Source organism: Staurois parvus, unplaced genomic scaffold (genome assembly GCF_062004578.1).
Source record: "Staurois parvus isolate SC_StPar_1 unplaced genomic scaffold, SC_StPar_1.0 ptg000980l, whole genome shotgun sequence".
NCBI lineage: Eukaryota > Metazoa > Chordata > Amphibia > Anura > Ranidae > Staurois > Staurois parvus.
The window spans coordinates 3998006-4020694 of record NW_028318776.1 but is presented as its reverse complement, the minus strand read 5'-3'; the positions used below and the strand labels follow the sequence as shown (position 1 = coordinate 4020694).

Genomic DNA, 22689 nt, shown 5'->3' with positions numbered 1-22689 from the left:
TATTATTATTCTATATTTGACATTGACTACTAGTGCTGCCCTCCCTCTCCCAAAGTGCTGTTGTACAGCGGAAAAGAGCTTTAGTCCTCATCCACAACAGACGTTTTTACAGCTGCTGTTTTTTGCTTTTGACATTTTTTTCTACAGCTAGTAAACCCCCCAGCATGTTATCCTATGTGTCCATACACATAGACTGTAATCAACATTTTTTGGCTGAAAAAAACCCCCCAGGACTAGTGAGTTTCTAGAGGAGTTTTATAGCTGTAAAAATGAAAAAAACTTGGTAAAATGCCACAAACCAGTGTTTTTGGCCTTTTTTTGACCAAAAAAAAGATTTTTTGTTTTGGTTAGAAAAAACACTAAAAACCGCAAATGCGGAAAAGCGCAGGAAAATGCTGATAAACGCGGCAAAACGCTGTTAAATGCCAATGCAAAAACTCATGTTTTTAATGTGACTTTGCACAGCTAACGTTACCAGCTTTATCAAAACGTCCCATGTGCATGAGGACTTATAGTCTACAGCAGTGGTCTCCAAACTACGGCCCGGGGGCCAGATGTGGCCCTTGCTGGACTGTATCCGGCCCTTTAGGCACCATTTAGTTCACTGACACTAATAATGGGGCACCATTCCTCCCAAAGACACCAATATTGGGCACTATTGCTCCCCTCAGTACCAACTATGGGGCACTATTCCTCCCACTGATACCAATGATGGGGCATTATTGCTCCCCCTGATACCAATTATGGGGCACTATTCCTCCTACTGATACTAATGATAGGGCACTATTCCACACTTGAATATCAACAATGGGGCATAATGTTTCCCATTTAGGGCTCATGTACACTGCAGCTGATAAACTCACGTTTAGGAGCTGTTCAGCGTTTTTTTCAGCAGCCCCTGAACTCACCCTAATGTTTTCCTATGTGTCCATGTACACATCTTCGTTTACAGTCATTTACAGGCATTTGAGTTTACAGCAGAAAACTTGCGTTCAGCAGTCGATTTTATCAGCGTTTCAAATGCAAAACGCGTCTAAACTCAGCAAATCGTGTTTATAAGCGTTTGCATTTGAAAATGTTTTTTAACTCTTCCAGTTCCCAATGCTGTCTAGAGCCTTTTTTCATCATGAAAAATGCATGCAAAGTGTTTTCAAGGTACTCAGATGGACAAAACACTGAACACAGGATGTTCCTACTAAGCTTGTCACACATTGTAATGACCAATTCACACCTCAGACCTCCCACCCTTGGAAACAAAAGATATGTTAATGACCATTCACACCTTAAATTCCTTATGGAGACCCCCTGCCAGCTGACCTTAATGACTCACTTCACCAGACACCTTTCCCACCCTTGGAAACAAAAGAAATGTTAATGAGCAACTCACAGCTAATTATCTCAACGCATACTTCTGTCTCTGCTTCTACTCTCTGCATTTCTCTGAAACAGTCTGCAATAGTCAATAATTTACCACTTTTCAGTGCATTCTGGGCATTTGGGAGGTTCTCCTGTGCTTATCTTTTAAAAAACACTTCTAAACGCAAACGCACATAAATAAATGCGTTATGCAAACGCGGCTAAACAGACATTTTTTAACCTACGTTTTCCAGCAGTCAGTTTCCCGTGTACATGGGGCCTAATACCAACAATGGAGCACTATTCCTCCCACTAATACCAATGTTGAGGGATTGTTTACTCTTACTGATGTCCTCGAATTTTCTTTAACCACTGGCCACAGCCCGACCCCCCAGCCTGATGGACAGTAAAGTGGCCCTTTGTTTACAAACTTTGGAGACCCCTGGTCTGGACTTTAAAACCTTGTTTCCTATTTCACACTCCTATACAATGGATGTGCTTTACTTCTCACAACACAAGACACATTTACCTTTATGAGCTGTATTTCCTGCAACATCTTCAGTGTCATAGAAAGTGATGGAGACACTAACAGAAATGTACTATCTTTATTATTTATTTATTTCAGGTACTTATATAGCACCATCAATTTACACAGCACTTTACATATATATATATTGTACATTCACATCAGTCCTTAACCCTCAAGGGGCATACAATCTAAGGTCCCTAATTCACATTCATACATACACATACTAGGGACAATTTAGACAGGATTCAATTAACCTACCAGCATGTCTTTGGAGTGTGGGAGGAAACTGGAGGTAACCCATGCAGGCACAGGGAGAACATGCAAACTCCATGCAGGAGGTGCCATCGTTGGGAATTGAACCCATGACCCATTTACTGGAAGGCAGACGCACTAACCACTAAGCCACTGTGCCACCCGTCTTTAGTACAGGAGTGTTCACAACCCAGTGGGGGAGATTTACTAAAACTGGATCACTCAGAATCTGGTGCAGCTATGCATGGTAGCCAATCAGCTTCTAACTTTCACTCGTTCAATTAAGCTTTGGCAATAAAACCTGGAAGCTGATTGGTTTCTTTGCAGAGCTGCACCAGATTTTGCACTTTACACCTCGGTCACATCGGGTGCAACTTGGCATGCAATTTGCATGCAATGCAACTTGCAAATCGTATGCCAAGTCGCACCCTATTGTCCGCTATTAGAACGGTCATGCTCCGACCAAGTCAGAACCGCACCAATTTCTAAAGTAGTGCTACTTTTGGTTCCATTTGCATAGACATGTGTCAGTTGTCTTGCAAATCACAACTGAAATCAGCAGGTCACCCAATTTTGAAATCGTGTGACTTCACTGTACGTCGCACGATTTCAAAATCGGCTTTGATGTGACCGGGGGCTTAGGTTTCGTTCACACCAGTGCGTTTTTTTAGTGCTTTTTGCAGAAACGCATTACAGTTCATTTAACATGATTTCCTATGGAACATGTTCAGATCCATGCTTTTTTTTAGCTGCTGCATTTTTGGAGAGGGTCAGGGACTTTTTTAAAAGCAAAAAGCATCATATAGATTTCAGTGGGGAATCTGCTGAAATGCATGGTAGTGTGTTTTTTCTTGCGTTTTTGTTATGTTTTACATTTTTGTTTTGCCCAGCAACAAAACAAAATTCCACTTTAAAAAAGCACTGCAAAGCAGACAAAAAGCTAAGTGCATAGGTTTGGATGGGACCTTACGGTTTTAGTAAGTAACCCCCACTGCATATGAATCGATGTTTAAAAAAAGTATAAAAATCCTAATTTTTGAGGCACTTTCTTCTTAAGGAGTTCAGCTGTGCCATCTTGCACTTAGTTGCTACCCAAGGTTCTAGCCATTGTAAAACTAAATTACACTTTTGGCCGGGGGGGGGGGGGCATAGAAATATATAGCTGAGCCACGGATTTACCACTCCCTGACTGCCCACCCAAATGCTAACATTACAGCCTGACAGGGCTGCACACATGCCGTAGCCATGGTGTATACCTTGGGCTGCAAAGTTTGATGGGCACTGCCCTACAATAAAGGAGCCGCACCACAACCGCTATAACCAAAAGCTTGGCTCACAGATGTGGTGTGATCCTACAATATAAAATTGTCATTAGTTGCAATTAAAAAGAAAAGGTTGAAGAAGATGAAAGTAGCGCTTTAATGCCTGTCAGCCACTGCTCTGCTGTCCTCTGAAGATCGATCCACCACCATTCAGAAGGTGGTAAGCACTGTCATCTCTCTGAGAAAGACCTAATATGCACCCTTCAGGTAGGTTGGGCAGTTTTTTTGAAAAGTCCTTGCTGGTGACAGGAGCCAGGGTAGGTGCCAAGTTAAGATGGTGCTGCTTGGAAGAAACAAAGGAATGCTTCTTATCCTTCAGTTAGATATGAGCACATTTTCCATCGAATATACTGTTTTTTGAACCTCCCGGCTACAAACATGGTAAACTCCAGTTAGTTTTCCCATCGTTGTCAATGCACTAATGATACTACAGGAATAAAGTTCATGGAAGTTAAATATCAGATGGCCAGAGAGGAGCTATAGAAGCTGTGCTTTGCCCATGCAGCCAAAAGTGGCCCCCAGAGACACTCACCTTCCCTTCTCTCCCCCCACTATGTTCATACATCAAGAATTCTGGGTATGGAGGAGTACGTGACTCACTCTTGACACCCAACCCTGCAACTCCGGGGTGGCAGGAAAGCCAGTAGTCCATCAGAAGTTTATTATTTGTTATTATTACAGTTACTTACAGTATACAGCACCATCAATTTATGCAGCGCTTTACGTATATATTGTACATTCACATCAAATCCATTGTAAGCTCCTAATCATGGCTTGGAGCTTACACAGAGCTAATTCTCCCTTCCTGAACGGAGCAGAGGAGGAACAAAGGGTAGGTATGTGCAGCTGAAGGTGAAAGCAGTAAAGTGAACCTGTTGCTTTGCCCTGCATGGGTACAACACAAGTGCACTTTAAAGCAGATGTTGAAAAAGCAGAACAGAAAGTGATGTTAAATCCCCCTAACCACTTGCCCTCCTGGGGATTTACCCCCCTTCCTGACCAGGCCATTTTTTGCGTTACGGTGCTGTGTTACTTTAACTGACAATTGCACGGTCATGCAACGCTGCACCCAAATAAAATTTATGTCCTTTTTTCCCCACAAATTGAGCTTTCTTTTGGTGGTATTTGATCGCCTGTGCGGTTTTTATTTTTTTGTGCTGTAAGCAAAAAAGTCCGACAATTTTGAGAAAAAAACAATATTTTGCACTTTTTGCTATTAAACATGTCCAGTAAAACAATTTAAAAAATCTAATTTTGTCATAAATTTAGGCCAAAATGTATTCTGCTACATGTCTTTGCTAAAAAAAAAAATCCCAATATGTGTAAATTAACTGGTTTACATGAAAGTTATAGCATTTACAAATGGGGGTCTAGATGCTGAGATTTTTGTTATTTATTTTTTTCTACAAGTAATGGCGGCGATCAACAACTTTTATCAGGACTGCAGGACATTCTGGCACTGGGGGGGAACTAACTTGGTGTCACTGACACCCCAGTGACACCAATACAGTGATCAGTGTTAAAAAAAAGCACTGACACTGTGCTAATGGCACTGGGCAGGAAGGGGTTAATGTGAGGGGCGATCAAAGGGTTAACTATGTGCAGGGAGTGTTTTACTAGGGGGCGGAGTTGTGTGCTTCACTGTAAGCACACTGATGGGGGTGGCTGTACTGTGCAGGACTGCGGTGGACATTCTGACACTGGGGGGGAACTAACTTGGTGTCACTGACATCCCAGGTGACACCAATACAGTGGTCAGTGCTAAAAAAAGCACTGACACTGTGCTAATGGCACTGGGCAGGAAGAGGTTAATGTGAGGGGCGATCAAAGGCTTAACTATGTGCTGGGAGTGTTTTACTAGGGGGCGGGGAGTGTGTGCTTCACTGTAAGCACACTGATCGGGATGGCTGTGCTGTGCAGGACCGCGGGACTGCGGTGGACATTCTGACACGGGGGGGGAACTAACTTGGTGTCACTGACATCCCCAGTGACATCAATAAAGTGATCAGTGCTAAAAAGAATCACTGACACTTTGCTAATGGCACTGGGCAGGAAGGGGTTAATGTGAGGGGCGATCAAAGGCTTAACTATGTGCAGAGAGTGTTTTACTAGGGGCCGGGGAGTGTGTGCTTCACAGTAAGCACACTGATCGGGATGGCTGTACTGTGTGAGATCGGGATGGCTGTACTGTGTACAGCCATCCCGAGCAGTGTGCTCGAGCTGACAGGGAGAAAGACTGTTAGCAAACAAAACAGTCTTACTCTTTGTCGGTGATTGTTGGTAATCACAGGGTGCCGGCAGGTAAATTACCAGCGGTGATTGATATCCGCGGCCGCGAATGGCGGTGCAGGTAGGGCGTGTGGCTTGTGCGCGCCCCCTACCCGGAAATGCAACATCACATATATACGTGATTTGGCGCACAGGTGCCGCCGTGTAGCACTATATCTGCTATATGGCACCGTGGAAGCAGCTAACTCAGGGGTAGGCAACCTTAGAGAGGTGGAGATCTACTTGAACAATATGGGAGGAGTCAAAAGTCACCGGGCACAGTGTCATCTAACGTCACCTCCTCGCTGCCTGATTTAATCTTATAATTGCCATACTACCGCAACCGCAATCACCCGCACTGCATGGCACTTATACATGCACTTGTGAATGAGCCTTTAGTTGAATTCGGCGGAGGCACCCTTAGGGCTCCTACACACGTAAGGTTTGAGGGGTGGTAAAACCCTGCAATTGAACTGCTCCCCCAGTCCCTATCCCCTTTAGCTGCAGATGCAGCAGCCGAGGGTGTACACATGCCATGGCAGAAATTATACCCCCTACCGCCCGCTGATCGTGACCCATGCATGCAGTTGCAGCATGCTAATGCAGGGTCCAGGGAGTTAAAGCGGGTGATGAGGAAGCGATGCCACACCTCCTCACACCTGCTTTAACCCCTTGGTTGCTGTACTACACAAGGTAGCAGGGCTTTTGCAGAGCTGCCCTATTCACTTGAATGGGTCATACTTGGCGGGCACTGCTAAACATCACAGGGCTGACAGATAGTACGGGGAGGAGGCGGGCATGGCTGCGACTATGGGAACATGTTACATGTTCCACCCTAAAAATGGGTGGAACATGTAACATGTTCCAAAGGCGAACGTATCCTTTAAGGTACTGCAGAGAGCAGGTGGAAAAGCTGAGGGTGTGATCTACTACTCATCTGATCATGATCTACTGGTAGACCATGATCAATGGGATGCTGACCCCCACCCTAACTAAACACTGGTTAGCGGTAAAGATCTAACAGGGTTTTCTAACCCTTTCTTGTGAAAAAAGTGATTTACATTTTATTAAAGGGACTGTTCCCTCACATAGGCTTATTTGATTTATATTTGCTTTATATTATGGTATCATATTGGGGTTGATTTACTGAAGGAAAATAGACTGCTCATTTTGCAAGGATTAGGGACAGACAGTCCAGAGCATGGAGGAGCCCCATTTTCCAAGGGAGTGGAGGATCAGGAAAGTAAAAGTGTTTCTCCTCTCCCCTAGACAGAATAAGCAGCTAACCCTTGCAGTGCAGGCACAGCCCCACTGCCAGAGATCAATTAACATTTTCATGGAGTTGAATTTTAAAGTAGTTTTAAAGACTAAACATTTTTTTACCTTGATGTGGTTGTAAACCTCAGACATGAAATATGAACAAAACATATCCCTCTATAGTGTGTTCTTGTCTCATTTAAGAGCACTAAGTGTCATTTCTGTCTACTGCTTTGTTCCTCTGCTATTAGCAGGAGTCTTCTCACAATTTTTCCTGACACCAAGAGAAAAATAGTGACAGGGGAGGGAGCTCCACCAGAATGACAGCCTCAGCTTTGTTCCTGTATGCTTTGTGAACTGGGGTATGTCCCTTCCCTCCAGTCAGCTCTGAGAGCTCTCCTCACTGAGCTCTGCAGTGTGTAATTTCAGCACTCTGCCCCTTTTTTATGAACTTCCAGACAAGATGTATAAATGTTGCACTTTGAACAGATGTGAAGAAGAGAATACTGCAGATAAACAGGTACAACTTATGTAGGAGGATTTGTTTAATCTCTGTGTATCACCTGAGGCCAGTCACTTCACTGGGTATATGTAAGGGTTTACAGCCACTTTGATGCATTGCTTGCATTAAGGTAAAAAATGTTTAGGTAGCAGTATGCCCCTTCACTACCCCTTATACTTTACGGACTCCTCACTCGATCCAGCGCTATGCCTGTCTTTGTTGGCTCTGTCTTCCTTCTCTACTCTCACAGGCTTTGCTGAGGCAGTGGCAGCCATTGGCTCCTGCTGCTGTCAGTCAAATCTTGTGATGAATGAGTAGGGGGCAGGACTGAACCGTACTCTCTGTGTCCATAGACACAGGCAGCGTGGCTCGGGATCGAGACCGCAGCTGCGCCAGAATAGAAAGCAGCATCCTATGGTGGCACACCAAAAAGAGAAGGAGCCAGGAACACTGGAAGGGGAACCGAGGAGGTTCGAGGATGCTCTGTTTAGTGGAATTGCAAGTAAGTATAAATCTGTTTATTATTATTATTTAAAAAAAAAATAGTAATTAAAAAAAACAGAGTTTATGATCACTTTAAGACAAAGAGCAAACCATGTGGTTTAGTTATGGTTTTCATTGTTTTCACTGCTCCAAACTTGTGGATTGGGAAATGCAATTGGTTGCTAAAGGGAACAGCCTTTTGTACAAGATGACTACTATTTCACTGCATTAGTTACGCCTATCATTGCAAAGCCATGCAAGTCCTTTTATTGCATCCAGGTGTTGTATATGAATAGTGCCTGTATTTCCCTTTGGGTGATTCAGTACGTTGCTATCCAACAGAATGTAGAGGTCTGTTTAACATTTGTACTCTGAATAACGGATTATGCACTGGACAAAACAGCATTTAGCTTGTTATCCCATTTGTCAAATAATTTATTCTAAACAATTTAAAAATAAGTTCGGATATTTTAAGTTTTAGTTTATTATTACCACTCTTGGAAAGACGATTGATCCATGTAGAATGTGGTTATGCAGTGAGGTGAGAAACAACTATGGGCACGTTTTGCTATGTACAGCGGATGTTTGTAAAGTCAAATGAGACGGAATTGTGTAAGGAACAGTTAATGCATCAAACATGTTTTTGCTGGCAGAAATAATGTGAATGGTTATTTGTTAATGTGTTCAATGTCAAATTCAGTAGTACTTCATGTAAACTTCACTGAATTTCTGGAATTGTGTGTGATTTTCTCACATGTAAACATCTTTGAATTCAAGGAGCGTGTATTGTCTTTTAGGTGCATTTGTTTCTTATGCTCAGGGCTAAAATTAATTATTCAAAATATTTTTTTTAACTTTTATAAAACTGGGTAAATCAAAAATATTGCACATGAATATTTCAGATTTACTGTTTCCAGCTAGGAGGTGACTACTATGCAAACAGTTCATAGTGCTCTAATATAGGTTTCCTATTGCATCTCATTGTGATTCTAACAACATTCACTGCTCAAGCCCTGAGGAAAGGAGAGGCCTTTCTCTTGAAATGCGTTGGCTGTATTTGATGCTCTAAATGTTTCTCAGCCTTTTTCCAGTGGCGGCAACCTTTAAAATACTAAGCTAATAGTTTTACATAACGTAGCAACATTCATGCATGTAGGACACTCAACATTAGAGGTGATTTCTTATTCTAAGGCTGGGTTCACATATATGCGGTGCGGTATATGACATGTGATTCGCACAGGAACTGCACCGCATTCCTGTGCAAATCATATGCAATTTGTGTGGTGCGACTGGAGCCATACATTTTGTATGGCTCAAATCGCACCGCTCCCGCACCAAAAAGGTACAGGATCCTTTTTTGGGTCCGCACTAGAATTGGATCGCACGGGTATTCACACCTATGCGATCCGATTCTGTACATCACACCGCGTTTTGTGGACCGATTTTGGGGTGTTGTTAACATACACGCCCGCAGCGATTCACATGAACGGGGTGCGATTCTGATGCGGTGCGGAATTCGCACAGAAAATGCTGCAAATTCTGCATCGCATCAGTGTGAACCCAGTCTAAAGCAAATACATCTTTGGTACTGACTAGAATACCAATGTTTCCCTACTCCCTCACTCAGCTAATGTGACCCCAGTGCTGATGGAGAGGGGCAGAGGAGGGGCAAACAAGGATGCTGTGCAGACAGCCAATGTCCTCCTTATCAACTGATGACATCATGGGATGTCAGGAGGCCGGTGGCTCCTATGTTTACATAGGCAGAGCTCTATTCTGACAGGGGGGAGTGATCGATCATGTGTCAGAGCAGAGCTGGAAACACGATCCATCACTTCCTCTTGTACCAGCACCTCCTAGTGTACAACAAGCACATAGCTAGGCACACACTTGACCCTTTAATCACCCTAGATGTTAACCCTTTCCCAAACAGTGTCATTAGTACAGTGATCAGTGTATATTTTTAGAACTGATCACTGCATTAGTGTCCCTGGTTCCCACAGTGTCAGTTAGTTTTAAAAATATTGCAGTACCACTATAAGCCGCTGATTGCCGCCATTACTAGTATAAAAAAGAAAAAAATTAAAAAAATTTCAGTATATGGTCTATAGTTTGTAGATGCTAATAACTAATCAATATACGCTTATTGTGATTTTTTTTACCAAAAATATGTAGCAGAATAAATTTTGGCCTAAATTTATGAAAAAATTAGATTTTTACAAATTTTTTTATTGGATATATTTTATAGTAGAAAATAAAAAAATATATATTTTTTTAAATTGTCGGTCTTTTTCATTTGGGTACAGTGTTACATGACCATGCAATTGTCAGTGAAAATAATGTAGTGCCGTATCGCAAAAATGACCTGGTCAGGAAGGGGGAGAAATCTTCCAGACCTGAAGTGGTTGAAAAAGGCCTGGATTATTTCCTAAATGTACACAATATAACTGGATACTATTATTTATAGGTAAAGTTGATCCGATTGCCTCTCGGGTGATCAGGAAGGATTTTTTTCCCCTGCTGGAGCAAATTGGATCAAACGTTATTGGGTGTTTTTTGCCTTCCTCTGGATCAACTGTGGGTGTAGGATTGTATACATTTTTTTCCCTTTTATTAGTTAAACTAGATGTACTTGTGCCTTTTTTCAACCAGACTAACTACGTAACTATGTAAGGTCCACTTAAACCATATCTTCATTACCAATCAGCTTCTTTGAAGGAAAACGCACTTCACTGTATATCTATCAGAACCAAGGCTCACTTCTATTGGTCCAGCGGTGTCAAGCACACATCTGGTAATGAAAGTAGAGTTTCCTATAATTCTTAGTGACTGGGGGTAGGATATCTGCACTTTAAAAGGAACTGAACTCCTGAAGATGTGCAAAGTGCTGCACTCAGTTTGCGTCCAGGGCTGATCATCCAAAGGTAATCACTGCATGAGTGATTACTTGTGAATGGCCATGAATAGCTGAGGACAAGAGCTAGGACAATATCTGTCTGGAATTCCCAAGCGATATAAGACCTCAGTGGCTGATTCAGCTCAACATATTCCACTTACAACTGGTAATAAATATTTTCTTTCGCTTTCAAGATTATTTTATGTAATTTTGTCATCTGTTCACAGTGATGTCTGCCCATTTAATAACTTTGCAGGTTTTTGTTTTGCAACATTGTAGTCAGGTCTTCATCCACAAGTTCTGGGTCTTCAGAAGTGGTACATATACGCACAGAATGTAATGCACATCCAAAACTCTGTAACTGGGAGATGTTGATTGGACTACAAAGGGAGAGGCACTCGGCATGACCTAAACCGAATCTGATTTTTTACATTTGGGCAGTAAAAACCCACCAGCTGACGCTTTTATGGCATTTCTCAGCCATAACACAGCACGTTTGGCTCTATTTTGCCTGCGCGACACCTTTCTTCCAGTAACTGTCATGGCGCCTCCTCGACAAGGCAGCTGTCATCTTACAATTCAGTTCCCAGCAACGGTTGCTAAGGCTGCTGGCACGAGCTCACAGAAAGTGAGGAGGACACTGCATTTCTGTCTGGCAAGGTCAACAGGCACTTATACCCCCTTCCTGCCCAGGCCAATTTTCTGCTTTCAGCGCTGTCGCACTTTGAATGACAATTGCGCGGTCATGCAACACAAAGCTCTTCTGTTTGGTGGCTTATTCCTGGAGCTGCTTAAAGGTGGATATCCATTGGTGCTGACCTGATTGGAAGCTGGGTGTAAGTGAAACCAAGCAGCTGTCCCAGTTTACTGTGAGGGTCCCACTGAGAAGTCTGGAGTCTATTCCCAGGGTGTACTAAGTGCCTGAGAAGTGCCTCATCCCTACCGGTTCCTAGATGACCACTAGTACCCTTCTGAGTGTCATATACATGTGCAATTATATTGTGCATCTGGTGAGTGCAAGCACACCTCTTTTCTTATCCACAGAAGTCAGGAGCACCTTATTAATGCAACTCCAGTGAGAAGCAACCATTATCCCCAGACACTGGATGATTTAGGCACCTATAAGAAAAAGATGTTTCTTTTTGGACTGCTATACGTTTATAATGTGCGTTTGCCTTACTGTGATTAGTCTATTTTAAGACGATGCACTATTGTCACTTTATTGCGCTCATCCTCAGCGCTTTGATTTATTTATTATCACTTGTCACTTTGCATTTCATTTGTATGTGAGATATATTGATACTCATATGTGTTTTAGCGCTACATTTCTGATCTATATGTTTTTAAGTATTTAGAGGTTTTTTCCTTATGCAAGCGCTCGCTTGAATGTTTATTTTGTAACTGGGAGACATTCCTGCTTTATTCCGGCATGCTTTGTAGGGGGCCTGTTTGGATGGAAAAAATGTTTAAAGCACCCCCATGCCCCCATGCTGCACACAAAGGCGAACGCACTCGTCAGTCCCACATGCATACATAAATGGCAATTGCACTGCACATGTAAGGTATCATGGCGAACGTCAGAGCGAGAGCAATAATTCTATCACCAGACCTCCTGTGTAACTTGTAAAGACATTTAAAGCATTGCCTATAGAGATTTTTAGGTACTGTAGTTTGGCGCTGTTCCACAGGCATACGCAATTTTAAAGCGTGACATGTTAGGTATCTATTTACTTGGCATAACATCATCTTTTATATTTTACCAAAAATGGGTATTAGATTGTATATGTGTGCACTAAAATTCATTAAAGTGTGTTTTTTCCAGAAAACACTGAGTGACACAAAAAGTTGCAACAGTCACCATTTTATTCTCTAGGGCCTCTGCTTAAAAACATATACAAGGTCTTGGGGTTCTAAGTAATTTTCTAGCAAAAAATAAAAAAAGATTTTTCCTGTATAGAAAAATAGAATAGACTTGGGAAGCAAGTGGCTAGTGATGGATAGAGACACAAATGTTAGTATGCCTTTATGTCCTGCCAGTTGTCTCCACAATGAGAAAATGGCTTTGGCTTAGCATAGCATTCTTCCAATGTGATAGTGGCAGAATATGACTGACAAGAAAGTGGGTATCAGTACAGGAAGCAATAATTCAATACAAAGGTGAGTAGCATTTGAGCTGCATCATTTTAGAATTGCTGTAAAAGCAATCCAGTGGCCAATTAGCCACTAAGATGGCTTTTAGATTTTAGGGAACTGGTGGCTGAAAAGAACAATACCGGGATGATGCCTGTAACTGCACGCTTCATCCCAGTATAACCCCTTCAAGCAGAGGATGTACGGCACATCCTTTTGGAAGAAGGGACTACAGAAAGTTTTAAACTGCTATATCGCCATGTCTTAAAGCTGAATTTCAGGAAAAAAGCTAAATAAAATGCTAAGAAATTTGTGTTTCTGTCCATTCATTCTCATATTTACAGAGTTCTGCCAAATAGCAGGCCAAAAGACATGATTTTGCTTTTCTGCAGTTTAGTAAAACTTAAAGGTCTTGTCCTTCTGCCATCCAGTGACTGAACTGTCTAAGGAAAAGCAGCATACTAATGAGCTCATCTATCTGTCACTTTACTCTCTCCCCCTATCAGAATGTTCCTTGTTAGCACTGCAGCACAATGGATTGGCTTTTTCTGCAGCTTTTCCCTCTTCTGGTTTGAGCTCTGTTGTACGGAGTATAGTAAGATGCTGAAATCAAATAAAAATTAGATTCTCACCCTGATTGCATTATGTCTGCCAGGAGTTCACCCTAAAACAGAAACATCTGCATATTTGAGGATAAAGAATGCACAATTGCAAAGTCCTCTCCTAAAGTGTTATTATACCCACAACAGTAAAATCAGTCTTATATGCAGTAAAGCATGCTTGTTATACTCACTGTGGAATATAATACTGGTATAGCTCATCCATCAGCACCACATCCCTAGAAATGTGTCAAAAGAAAAGAAAATAAGGAAATATGTGGGATTTTTAAGGTTCTTGTAGTACCCTCAGAAAACAATGTACAGAACATACAAATATGTAAAAACATCAACTTTTATTACAAAAATATAAGAACATAGGCGTAAATAGATCCTCCCCATATCTGTATGTTCTGAACATTTTTTTCCTGAGGGTACTGCAAGCACCTTAAAAATCCCACATATTTCCTTATTTTATTTTATTTTCATACACACTGTGGAACCTAATGGGTTAATTCTCCACATTGTGTAAAAAGGATGTTTGATCCTGTCTTTTCTGATCCTCTCCTTCTTCTACTGTCCCCAATCCATCTACTGATAGAACAGAGCCTTGGGGGCCAACTACACATGCTCAGTTTGGTGTGTATTGCTAGAGAGGTTTTTTTTCTTGGGAAAGTGCATGTGATCAGCACATGGTCAATCAGCACAGAGGGTCAGGGGTAATTCAGCCTCATAGGAAAATCAGGGGAGAATGAGCTTTAGGTGCTCTGCTGGATACTGATAGAAGTTACAAGACTGCTCTAACTGCTGATGAGAAAAGGTATTTAGCAGTTTATATTTACTAATATAATCGCATTTCCATGTTGTGTATAATGTGGGTGACCAGATATAGTAGATGCAGGGTACTGGGTTTAGTAACACTTTAACTCCTTTCCACCTGGCCTACTGTAATATGACGGCCGAGTAGGAACCCTATCATTCTGGAAAGACACCATATGACATCCTCCTAGGATCACCCCTCACGTGCACCCCACAGGCCGTGCTCCAGCGCGATCTGTCACCGTCCGTCTCCACCGGACACAGCCAATGACAGATCACTACACCGGCCCACTGCCAGTGTCATGTGATCACTGTGACCAATCATAACAGATCACTTGACAGTTGGAATGGCTTCCTTTCATGTTGTTCATTGCTTACAACTGTCCTTCTAGCTGTGATGGGTCACAATAATCACATGTACAGACTGGGCCAATTACAGCCTATCTGTAGCATGTGATCAGGTATGGCCCGTCACAGCTGATCACAACAAAAACTACTGAATTCATCCGTTTCATATATAAGCAATCATAATGTGTAAAGAAGAATAAAATCCTTACCACTTGCCCAGAGTAGTACAATGTTAATATGGTAACATTGTATTGCTCTGGTCACAGGAGTAGAAAAAAAATCATTAAAAAAAGCAATAAAAACAAATAAAAAAAAAACATTACATTTTTTTTTATTTTTTTTACGCTGTCACCAGTCAGTGTCCCTGATCATCGCCGCACCAGTTATATGATTATGCTGTACTGCATTGGTGACATTATGTTAAAAAAAATAAAAAATTATGAAAATGTTTTTTTCATTTTCCACAAAAAAATCTAAAAAAAAACAACTTCAAAAAACTTGCCATGCTTCTTACTAAATACCTCAAACTGTCTACTTTACGAAAAGCAGTTATTTGGGGGGTATTTGTACAGTCCTGGCATTTTTGGGCCTCAAGATAAGAGATTGGCCATCAGTACATCAGGATTTAGCAATTTTTAGATATTTACCATAGTTTGTGGACTCTATAACGTTCATACCAACTAAATAATAAACACTGATGTGGGTTATTTTCACCTAAGACAGGTAAGATTATTTATTTGCAAAATGGTATAACAGAAATTTTCAATCCTTTTTCAGTTATAGTGTAAAAAATTTAAAACTCCAATGGTGATTATATACCACCAAAAGAAGTCTCTATTTGTGTGAAAAAAATTATAAAAAATTTCATATGGGTACAGTGTTGCATGACTGCGCAATTGTCATTCAAAGTGCGACAGCCCTGAAAGGTGAAAATTGGCCTGGGCAGGATGGGGGTAAAAGTACCCAGTAGGCAAGTGGTTAACAAACATTTTTTTTTGCAGTCAACATCTATTCATTTTTTATTAGCAAACAATGTCATCAAATTAAACAGATGTTGTTATCATCTCTAATAATTAATATTATCATTAGTGTAAGTAAATATCAATAAATCCCTGACGTTATGAAGAACATATGGGTTTTAGCGGGGGGTAATATAGGAAAGTGTCCACCATATTGTATTTAGTTTACTGTACCTCCTCAGACCTTACAAGCAGAAGCTATTTATGAGTCTGTGTCACTGAGCACTTCCGCTCCCTGTCCAGTAAGGAGGCTCTGGCCACTTTTATAGTATCACACCATTCCATCAGTAATAGACGGAGTTCCCCCTGTATAAATAGACCTGTCATGGGTCGGATTAGCAGGATCAGTTACTAGCTATGTAAATAATTGTAAAAGTCTCTTAAAATAGATGCTGCACTCATCAACAAACTGCTTATCCATACTTTCCAGCTGCAAAACAGTTTATATATTTTGTCTTGCTGGATGTCCAGAGACACAGATGCTTAGACCTTCTTAAGGTGCTTATCAACAGTATAAGAATGATGGCAAATTATTACACGTTTGACTTAGTCTGGCAAACACCAGATATTCAGTGGCCAGGCTGGAAAATCTGGTAGATTGTGTAAGTATTTAGTCATGTTGTGTCTTTTGCTCCAAAAAACAGGCCATTCAATATATTAAAAGGTTAGTTTGCAGGGTAGAATCATTGGGCAGTTTCTTTTGGAAATCCTGGTGGCAAGATCACTCACTATTACACAATTTGTGGGGAAGTTTGACTTTCCTATGGCCTTCCAAAACTCAATGGAAGGGTTGATTTGCAGTTAGGCATAACAGTCAGGTAACGTCATATGTCAACATGTCTTGTTATACATAGATATGTGCGCACCAGGACCCATGACTAAGAGGGATTTGGCGAACTAAGCTAAGAGCATAGTCAGGGTGCGAACAAGACAGCTAGCATATGTCTATCAAATAAATTATTAAAATTGTATTGAGAGCTTAGCGGAGGTGAAGTTTGACTTTTTATATATTTTACATTGCAGAGTATGTAGTGGGAAATGTGAGGATGTTTGGTGGATCTCTTTATAGCTATGAATTTTGGAGAAATCTTATTGTTGAAGTCCATTAAAGAAACAAGAATTTTAAGGGGATTTATTATGCCAGTGATCATAGTGGGGTGGATTTACTAAAACGGATGCACTCAGAATCTAGTGCATGGCAGCCTATCATCATCTGACTTCAGCTTGTTCAATTAAGCTTTAAGATTTAAAACTTGGAAGCTCATTGGCTTCTATGCAGAGCTGCACCAGATTCTACTCTCTCCAGTTTTAGTAAATCAACCTCATGATGTCCTTCTGCAACTTGGTTCTACTTTTGTATGGTCAATTGATGGAAAATTAGATCAGCTCATTTAGTGGTTTACTTTGCTTGTTAATAATTGAGAGAACTTAGAGGAACATTTATGTATACATAGCAGCTGGGGACATCCATCTTGGAAACAATCCAACTTAATAACAGTGCACTCTTTTTCTTTTCTGTTCTTCAGGTTTTTGGAACAGATGAAGATAATATGGGGGATGGTTGTTCTCAGAAGCTGGCATCTGCCAAGTACCTGCGGGTTTTGCTGCTTATTCTAATTCCATGTATTTGTGCTCTTATACTTTTGCTGGTAGTACTACTTACTTTTGTAGGTAAGTAAAACACTAATTAACTTTTAGTTATAATTGCTTGAAATTGCTTAAAAAGGAATAAGTGAGCAAAAAGCTCAAGTGTTTTGGATGGCGTAAAGAAAAAAAAAACATATGCAGGACATCTCTGCGGTTCATGCACATTCTTCGTGTTTTAATTCTGTGAAATCGTGTGTAAATGGAAAGTCAATAGGAGGCTATGGGGTTGATTTATCAAAACAGCTAGATTGTTCACTTTGCAAGTGCAGTTGCTCTTAGCAAGGGAATTAAACTCTGCTTAATTCCATTTGCCAAATTATGTAAGCAAAAATGCTGTTTTTTTACACGTGATTGGGCATTCTCTGCAAAGTGAAGTTTCACCACATTCAGTAAGCTCGGCGGAAAATTCCCTTACAGGGTACAACTGCCTTTACAACATGAACAGCCTATTTGTCTTTAGTAAATCAACCATTATGTCTCCCCAAAATGACATGCCTGTCTACATGTTCTTCATTGCCTTGGTTCTTCCATACACATTCAAGATATAATGACCCCTTCTTCCCCCCATACTGGTCAATGCCTGGAGCCAGCTCTAGTAGTAGGAAGTGTCTACCCACCATCATTCGAACTATTACATGAGTGGAGACAACAATGTGAGCACCAGTATTATAGGACTTAATTTTATTTGTCATGGGTGCAGTGATTAAAAAACAAAATTTTGTTACAGTATTATACAGTATTTATATAGCGCTAAAAAGGTTTGCTCAGCGCTGTACATTATAGTGGGGGACAGAATATGAGACAATACAGCAACAAACAATACACGAGGGTTTCTAGGGCAATTATCATTTGTTTAATTTTTCTTTGTGCCCTCTGCCCTGTTCTGAGCTGTTCACTTTTCAAGGGAATTTTCCCAGGAATTTATGAATGAGGTGAAGCGTTGCTGACTTCCAATATTCAAATATGTGCACGCAAAAATGCTGTTATTTTTTTTTACTTGCGTGTAAATACACGGTTATTCTTTGAAAAGTAAAACTTCACTACATTCACTAAGCTCTGAGGAAAATTCCCTTGAAGAGTGCAACTTCCCATGCAAATTGAACATCATTTAGTAAATCAGTTCCAGTGTGTAATACACTGGCATGTAAGGTAGGGAGAATAGTTAAAGGATAAGTTTACCTTTAGACAAAAATAATAAATGCACATTTTTTTTTGCTGGTAAAAAAATTTGCATTGATTATTTTTGCCTACAGGAGCCTGGAAAGCATTGCACCAGCAATTAGTAGATCTCTGATGCCATGCAGGTCTCCTGCAGACCTGTCAGAATATCTTCTTGCCGTATGGGATGTACGAGCAAGCAGATATTCTGACAGAAAGCTTCAAAGAACTACCACGGAGCTCCACAGCAATACTCCAGGACACCATCCATTGTCTTATTAGGAGCATGCCCCGACGTTCTCAGGCATGCATACAAGCACATGGGGGCCATACAAACTCACTGAGTATCATTTTGAGTTGCTGCAATGAAATTTCAGCAACTCAAATGGACTAGCCTGCTGCATCATTTTTTCACTTTGATTTTGTCGGGGTGTCTTTGAATTCAGTCCTCTGTAGGTTGATAATTTTCATTTCCATCAAACAATGGGGCATCCTTACATTCCTAACACGTTACCCAGTCCATATCAGTATAGATATCCATCATGATATTTTTCCCCATTGAGATCTGATGTGTTTTCAAAGTTCCTTTTTTTGAGCAGTATATATATACACAATATATATATATATATATATATATATATATATACATACACTGTATTGCCAAATTTATTGGACCGCCTGCCTTTACATGTACATGAACTTTAATGGCATTCCAGTCTTAGTACGTAGGGTTCAATATCAAATTGTCCCACCCTTTGCAGCTATAACAGCTTCAGCGCTTCTGGGAAGACTGTCCACAAGGTTTAGGAGTGTCTCAATGGGAATGTGTGACCATTCTTCCAGAAGCGCATTAGTGAGGTCAGGCACTGATGTCAGACAAGAAGGCCTGGCTCTAATTCATCCCAAAGGCATTGGGGTCAGGGCTCAAATAATTGGATTTAGGTGTTCCAATCACCTCCATGGTCATAGGTGTATAAAATCCAGCACCTAGGCATGCAGACTGCTTCTGCAAACATTTGTGAAAGAATAGGTCTCTCTCAGGAGCTCAGTGAATTAAAGTGAAGTACCGTGATAGGTTGCCACCTGTGCAATAAGTCCGACCGTGAAATTTCCTTGCTACTAAACATTCCACTGTCAGCTGTTAGTGGTAATATAACAAAGTGGAAGCAACTGGGAACAACAGCAACTCAAACAAAGTGGTAGGCCACATAAAATGACAGAGCGGGGTCAGAGCATGCTGAAGAGCACAGTGTGCAGAAGTCTCCAACTGTCTGCAGAGTCAATAGCTAAAGACCTCCAAACTTTGTGTGGCCTTCAGATTAGCACAACAGTAGTGCTCAGAGAGCTTCATGGAATGGGTTTCCATGGCCGATCAGCTGCATCCAAGTCTTACATCACCAAGTGCAATGCAAAGCATCAGATGCAGTGGTGTAAAGCACACCACCAATGGACTCAGTGGAGCAGTGGGGACATGTTCTCTGGAGTGATGAATCACACATCTCTGTCTGGCAATCCAATGGACGTGTCTGGGTTTGGTGGTTGCCAGGAGGACGGTTCTTGCCTGACTGCATTGTGCCAAGTGTAAAATTTGGTGGAGGGGGGATTATGGTGTGAGGTTGTTCTTCAGGGGTTGGGCTTGACCCCTTAGTTCCAATGAAGGGTACTCTTAAGGTGTCAGCATACCAAGCATACCAAGACGTTTTGGAAAATTTCATGCTCCGAACTTTGTGGGAAAAGTTTGGGGATGGCCCCTTCCTGTTCCAACATGACTGCACATCAGCGCACAAAGCAAGGTCCTTAAAGACGTGGATGTGCGAGTTTGGGGTGGAGGAACTTGGCCTGACCTGCACAGAGTCCTGACCTCAACCTGATAGAATACCTTGGGGATGAATTAGAGCAGAGACTGTGGGCCAGGCCTTCTTGTCTGTCATCAGTGCCTGACCTCACAAATGCACTTCTGGAAGAAAGGTCAAATATGCTCATAGACACACTCCTAAACCTTGTGGACAGCCTTCCCAAAAGAGTTGAAGCTGGTATAGCTGCAAAGGGTGGGTCAAATCAATATTGAACCCTATGGACTAAGACTGGGATGCCATTAAAGTTCCTGTGCGTGTAAAGGCAAGCACCCCAACACTTTTGGCAAAAAAAAATAAAAAAAAATATATATATATATATATTGTTTTATAGTTAATATGAAGGGGACCAGTATTGCCTATCAAAACTCTGTAATTAATGGAAAATCAAAATGTAATTCTGCCAAATGCACAGTCCTTTGTATGTAGTGGAACAGAAGTAGTTACATGTAACCTAATGCAGGCATGTTTGTCGACATGATCCACTGAAGTGCAGTTGCTGGGTGACTTTTTCTAACCAGTTGCTTAGGTTGAAAACTATCTTCTCCAGTGCACTTGAAACAGACACAAATAGCATTAAGCTCAATGTAGCCAAAAGTCAAGGCTATGAATAATATAGATTTCAGTCTGAAAATAGTTTAAGATGGGAAAACATGTGTGATTGTAATTTGGTTGTGACTTTAAAGCGGATTTACTATTTTCACATGAAATAAAAACTTTGCACAGCATTGCATTTGACTCGATCAGGTTATTTTACCCATTTGAGGAAACCTGAGTTCTTGTGTAGGTAACAGAAGTGTTTACACAAATGAAATGTAGGCTGACATGGGTACTCGCATACCTTTTTTCAGCTTTAACAAGCTTACCCAGCCCTAAAACCACGAGGGACCCAGTATGTTCTGACCTTACCCTACAGCCTATCGCTCCTCATTATTGGTTATTAAGTCTACAGATCAGTGAAGGGCCAATAAAAAAATGTGTGGGGAGAAGAAACACCTAACTAAATCAGAAGATGAAATTTGCACAAATAAAGCACAACAGCAGTTTTAAGGTTCCTGCATTTAAAACTATTTTTTCCACTTTTACAGTATGCAGGAGTTAAAACATCAGGTTCCTGTGTTCTGGTGGGGAGATTTCCCTTCACTTCCAGTGCTGGTAATATACAGTTAGAAGCAGGGGTGGACTGACCATTTGGAAACTCGGGCACTGCCCGAGGGCCCGGGGTCAGTAGGGGGCCCCATAAGATGCCTCTGGTACCTTTTTCATAGGCTTTTTTGAGTTTGGGCAAGGACACAGGGGCCCCATGATCCCCTATTGCCCTGGGGCCCCATGAGTTGTCAGTCCGCCCCTGGTTAGAAGTGAACAGAATTCACATAGTAGAGAATAGCCACAGGAACATGTGTCACCATTGAGGGATTTACTTTCACGTCTTTGATGACAGCCCAATTGTTGGATTTCCCCTCATTTGCTGCCTTAGTCAAAATAATCACCACAATAGATAGAACTGTTAATCTCACCAGTTGGGACAGAGGTTCCAATAAACACCTGAAAAAAGGGTCTACTATTTCCCTACTCTGTCCAAATCAAAAGGAAACAAATCCAAGAATACACAAACTGGTGCTACTACCTCCTGTAATGGTAGCACGGTTGTATCACTGATGCTCTGACAGAGGCAGCTGCCACCACATCTACAACATTCAGTCCCAAAAAGAAAGCTGACAACACAGTGAATGCTTTGCAATCATGGGCTTTATTCAGCGGGTGACATATAACAGCCTAAGAATGTCAACACGTTTCAGCCAATGACAGCCTTATGCATGACTGACACATGCTCTTAGTTAGCTGCTTAAATATGTATGCACAATAATTAGATGTGTAGCTAAAAACATAGGAGTTCAATTACAAAAAACACACAGACATGTTCCTAAAATACTTAACTCTTAACTTAATACTTACATGCCCACGAAATAAAACGGTTCTGCATAAAAATGAAGATCAGGCACACATTAACTCCTTACATGTATTAACTCCTTGAGGACACAATTAAACATTCATGGGTAACACAAACAGAGGAAATTACATTTATTACCAACAAACAATCTAAATGCGGCACATATATACAGTATAAAGGCTACGCTACATAGGGAGATATGATGGTATAATGTGGACACAAGATGGAATATTCATCTGAGGTACAGGTCCACGTCCCATCAGCGGTTCAAACCACTGGGGGCAGGGTCTGTGCCTTAAGCTT

At 41.2% G+C, this 22689-nt stretch overlaps 1 protein-coding gene across 2 annotated transcripts in view; it reads left to right on the top strand.

Moving 5' to 3' along the window:
- CORIN (corin, serine peptidase) overlaps positions 1-22689 on the top strand; it is a 329820-nt gene that overhangs the window by 74303 nt on the left and 232828 nt on the right. For both annotated transcript variants that reach the window (XM_089657303.1, XM_089657302.1), the window contains one exon: positions 17304-17448. In XM_089657303.1, the coding sequence (XP_089513429.1) occupies positions 17304-17448 (145 nt within the window). The remainder of the gene's footprint in view (positions 1-17303; positions 17449-22689) is intronic.